General features: G+C 40.3%; 1 protein-coding gene across 1 annotated transcript in view; it reads right to left on the bottom strand.

Moving 5' to 3' along the window:
• Positions 1 to 3,893, bottom strand: part of HORMAD1 (HORMA domain containing 1) — a 17,872-nt gene extending 13,979 nt beyond the window's left edge. Inside the window, exons 1-4 of the mRNA XM_029912477.1 lie at positions 3,861 to 3,893; positions 3,090 to 3,234; positions 2,841 to 2,904; positions 307 to 355 (exon numbers count right to left, since the gene is read on the bottom strand). Of these exons, the coding sequence (XP_029768337.1) occupies positions 307 to 355; positions 2,841 to 2,904; positions 3,090 to 3,234; positions 3,861 to 3,893 (291 nt within the window). The remainder of the gene's footprint in view (positions 1 to 306; positions 356 to 2,840; positions 2,905 to 3,089; positions 3,235 to 3,860) is intronic.
• Positions 3,894 to 5,546: the final 1,653 nt, after the last annotated feature.

Raw genomic sequence — 5,546 nt, forward strand, 5'->3', positions numbered from 1 at the left:
GCAGACGCTTAAGTACCATTGACTTCAGTGCTTTGCTGAATCAGGGCATTAGAAATTTTTCCAAAGTCATATCTCAGACATCTAGTGCCAAATCCTCAGATGGTATAAACTGGGCAGAAGTCTTTACCATCAAGACTTATGGGCCACATCCTGTGAGATGCTGAGCACCTGGAATTGCCATTAATTTTCACATCTGGCTAAATTGCAGTTATTTTGTAAACAGCAGCCCCAAAACCACAAGAGGCAGCTATTAGAAGTATACAAATGCACAACGTTACAGTATATTAAAATATAACAAAATTATGCTGGAAGACTTACATATTTTTTCTGCAAAGCATCATAGCATCCTAACATCCTGTAAAAATCAAATAATATTGTCTATTACTAATTACCATTTTGATTTGCTTTTGATTACATAAAAATTCCTACAAAACAAAACAAAAAATCATGTCAAACCAAACTGGTAGCTTTCTTTGACAGGGTAACAAGCCTTGTGGATGGGGGGGAAGCAGTAGACGTGGTATATCTTGACCTTCTCATAAACTAGGGAAATGCAACCTAGATGGAGGTACTATGAGGTGGGTGCAAAACTGGTTGGAAAACTGTTCCCAGAGAGTAGTTATCAGTGGTTCACAGTCAGGCTGGAAGGCCATAATGAGGGGGTCCCACAGGGATCAGTTCTGGGTCCAGTTCTGTTCAATATCTTCATCATGATTTAGATAATGGCATACAGAGTACACTTATAAAGTTTGTGAACGATACCAAGCTGGGAGAGGTTGCAAGTGCTTTGGAGGATAGGATTAAAATTCAAAATGACCTGGACAAACTGGAGAAATGGTCTGAAGTAAATAGGATGAAATTCAATAAGGACAAATGCAAAGTACTCCATTTAGAAGGAACAATCAGTTGCACACATGCAAAATGGGAAATGACTGCCTTGGAAGGAATAATGCGGAAAGGGATCTGGGGGTCATAGTGGATCACAAGCTAAATATAAGTCAACAGTGTAACGTTGTTGCAAAAAAAGCGAACATCACTCTGGGATGTATTAGCAGGAGTGTTGTAAGCAAGACACGAGAAGTAATTCTTCTGCTCTACTCCGCTCTGATTAGACCTCAGCTGAAGTATTGTGTCCAGTTCTGGGCACCACATTTCAGGAAGGATGTAGGCAAATTGGAGAGAGTCCAGAGAAGAGCAACAAAAACGATTAAAGGTCTAGAAAACATGACCTATGAGGGAAGATTGAAAACATTGGGTTTGTTTAGTCTGGAAAGAGAAGACTGATAACAGTTTTCAAGTATGTAAAAAACAAGTTGTTACAAGGAGGAGGAAGAAAATTTGTTTTTCTTAACCTGGGAGGATAGGACATGAAACAATGAGCTTAAATTGCAGCAAGGGAGGTTTAGGTTGGACATTAGGAAAAACTTCCTAACTGGAAGGATGGTTAAACACTGGAATAAATTGCCTAGGGAGGTTGTGGAATCTCCATCATTGGAGATTTTTAAGAGCAGGTTAGACAAACACCTGTCAGGAATGGTCTAGATAATACTCAGTCCTGCCACAAGTGCAGGGGACTGGACTAGATGACCTCTTGAGGTCCCTTCCAGTTCTATGATTCTATGAAAACGAAATTCTTGTGTTTATACTTCTTAATTTTATACAATACAATTTTATATAATGAAATACAGAAGTAATAAATAATGCTTATTCCATTAGTTTTGTCTTTTTATTTGTATTAATAGACACAATTAACTATAATGTTTGCAACCTCCAAAAACATACCAGGCTCTTTACAGAACAAGTACAAATTTAATTAAATTGTATGCCTGCCAGTATCAAACACTTTTTAACATGTGTTCATAAATCAGTTGATGAGTTTAACTATTTCACTTAAGTCTATGCATCTTTTAAGCACAAAACCAATATAATTTTTAGTCTTGGTAGGTTTATTTAAAAGCTTTTGCATATTTTTTACGTAAAATGTAATTAAAGAGATACCAAAATATATAAGTAGCCAAGAACTCATCAATTTACCATACACTTTACCATAACCCAATGGAACATTAGAAGAAAAGAATAAGAACCAGTCTTACACAAGATATACAAGATACTTACTAATACATATTCAGCTACAGATTTTTAAAAACTGAACTCTTCTTTTTTGTCAAGCTTGAGAACATAATCCTCAAATTTAAAAGTTAGAAAAATACAATAGATGTAATGTTAATGAAAATATTGTGTCCCAACCTCGACCACTAAAGAATGAGGGCACTTTGGGCAGTCATTTATAACAGTGAAAAGTGAGCATAAAGGACTACTATTCTGATTTGGTAGCATTTTACATCCACATTGTACTGGAAAAAATGACTACAACACAGAGCAACAAAGAATCAGGTCCTGAGAGAACCGTGAGAACAGGCAACAGTGGATATAGGGACACACATTCTTGGCATGAAAATAATTTTTGCAACAATTTGTTTTGCCCCAGTTCAGCAGGATGCTTAAGGATGTGCATAACTTAAAATGTTACTCATCCTATTGGCTTCAAAAAGACTACTCACATGTTTCAGGTCACAAACATGCTTAAATACCTTGCTAATATGAGTCCCAAGATTGTAAATCTTTCCATAAAACCAAATGTGAAAGTTAAGCCAATCGCATGGTACTGAAATGTATAAATTCTGATTTTTCAATGTGCAAAGTCTGTATAACAAAACAGTAAATACATCAAATGACCAGTACTCACTAACAGTGAGTGAACAATTTTTCTTTGACTAGAGAGCTAATTTTCAGACTTGACATGTTATAATAATGTTATGAATGCTATAGAATCAACATACCATTTCACCAACTGAGTGGACCCAGGACAGTTTTTGTCTTCCCTCAAAATTTTGACACAGAGGTCTGAAACAAACAAATTTTAGTTAGAAAAGTACAGCTACAATACTAAATTACAAATTACTAAATTACAACACTAAAGTACAGATACAACACTAAATTAAGTTAGCTCAAATAAGCTTTCTAAATTTCTTTGTCACAAGAACAGAGAAATATTTTATATCAAAGGAATCTCAGAAACAGCATGTTACCATCTAGATATCTTGTTCCATAGGCACATTCTGGAAAAATTCCTCTTAGGTAAGTAATGCAGGATACTGCTACTGCTAGGAGTCTCTTCACCAATATCAAAGACTGCTGTTCAGTACGTATTTTGTTAGGAAATATTACTGCACTCTAAAATTAAAAGAGAAAGAGAGAGGAATTAATCTCCAGCATACAGGGGGTTTTATTTTCATTCACTTGCCTTTCAAATATTGAAAACAAATAAAATGTCTTATCTCACTAGCCAAATGTACACAGGTCTACCAATTTTATTTTATTTTATTTTAATGTTAAAGGAACTAACATGAAGCATTTTTCAACAAATAATCTCCATCTTTCTCTTGTTCACTTGCCTTGTTGAACATCATCACTATCACATTATGATAGCCTCCAATCATGCAAAGAGTAACACTAACTTTTTGCACTGTAAATAGTTCTATTGACTTGAATGTGAAGATTCACTGTGCATAAAGTACATGCTTAATTCTTTGCAGTATCAGGACCTTAGTGTTTAACTGAACCCTGTGATCTTTTACAACTGTGTTCCATGAGACTACTTATGGCAATAAGAACTACTCCTGAATAACATCATCTGTTTATACAGGAACAAATTATATGAATGTGAAATACTCTTTTCAAGTGTAATTAGCTGCAGGGGTAATTCTGGGCAATAAAACAGTCCTAAAAATAATTATTTTATATTCCTGACTGCTGCAATCAAGTGTGCCAAAAATACACTGAAATAAATGGAACCATACCATAGAATTTCTTTGCATCTGGGCAGTTGCCATATTGTCAGTCTTTTCCTATCTGTTAATAAAATTGGGACGTTAGCATGGTTAGTTTGCACTCTGATGACACATACACATGTAGATCCAGTCCATTCAATTTTCAGAACACAGGCCCAGATCTACCAAGGTATTTAGGCTCCTAGGTTCTATTGAAATCAATGCAAGTCAGGAGCCTAAATGCAAACTTTTACTCACATGAACAATTTTTATTCATGTACGTAATCCCATTGATTTAAGTGTGACTACCTATGTGAATGAGGATCACTCACAGAGTAAAGATCTACAGTCTTTAGCCTGGTTAACGGTACACACTTCTGCTGACATAACTATGTCAGTTAGGGTGCAATGAACGCAGGCAGAATTCCCTAGCGTAGACGCAGCTATACTGGCAAAACGCACTTTTCCCAATATAGCTTGCTTTGCTCAGGGGAGATGATTTTACTAACGGTACAAAACACAGCTGTGCCGGTGTAGCTGCATCCACACTAGGTGCTGTCTACACTAGAAAATTAGTTCAACTCAGCTACATCACTCTGGAGTTTGAAAAATCCACACTTGAGTGACATAGTTAAGCCAATCTAGGTCAATGTGTAGACAGTGCTAGGTTGATGGAAAAATTCTTCAGTGGACCTAGCTATTGTTCCTCAGAGGGGCGCATTACCTATGCCAACAGGAGAACGTCAGCATAAGTAGCATCTATGCCAGTGTTTCTCAACCCGTGTCTTGCTTGCAGCCCAATCAGCACACAGCTGCGGACCATGCAACATCCTCAGGGCCACACAGGTAGTATATAGTGTGGATGCAACCCATATACCACAGACAGCTGCATATAAAACCCACAACGATAAACAGGTTGAGAACCACTGATCTACGCTGTACCGTTTCAAGTGTGGTCCAGCCCTAGAATTGCTTTGCCAGCGTAGTAAGCCAGTAACCGGGCTCCTAGTGTAGTTGTGGCCTTAGGTCTAGTCTACCCTTAAAAATTAGATCATCCTAGCTATGTCGCTGAGGCCCGTGAAACATTTCACACCCTAAGCGCTCTAGTTAGATCAACAGAGCCATCCGTGCCCAGCCCTGGACAGGCTGGCAGAATTCTTCCGCTGACCTAGCTAGCTCCCCTCAGGGAGTTGGATTACCCACACCGATGCGGAGAGCCCATTCCCATCAACATAGGGCATGGCCACACTACGGTGCTACCCGCAGCTGTGCCGCTGTAGGGCGGACGTGCCCTTACGACCTGGGATTCTCCTTTAAAGGGCTCCTTTGGCGTCAGACGCTGCCCTCGCCAAAACGGAGGTGGGGATGTGCAGCTGGGCAAGGGAAAGAGGCAGTACAGCCCCCCCAGCTGGGCCTCTGCAGCGCCCAAGCAGCTGGGGTGGGGCAGGAGTGGGGGGCCTGAAACCAGGGGAGTTGGGGCCAGTGGGGAAACTGAGACCCATGGGTGCGGGGGGGGGCGCGGAAACAAGGGTCGCAACTCGTTGGATGAGGGGGGTAATCCGAGCCGCCTCATAGGGCGCAACCCGCCGCGTGCGCTGGCCCCGGAAAAGATCCCCCCCTTGCCTGGCCGCCCTAATGCTGGCCGGCCGCCGCCGCTCCCTGGGCCGGCGCGCGCAGCAACCGTCCCCTGCACCTCCCCTTTGCCCGCGCGCTGAC

The sequence above is a fragment of the Terrapene carolina genome, unplaced genomic scaffold (genome assembly GCF_002925995.2).
Source record: "Terrapene carolina triunguis isolate 2854851 unplaced genomic scaffold, T_m_triunguis-2.0 Scaffold227, whole genome shotgun sequence".
Lineage (NCBI taxonomy): Eukaryota > Metazoa > Chordata > Testudines > Emydidae > Terrapene > Terrapene triunguis.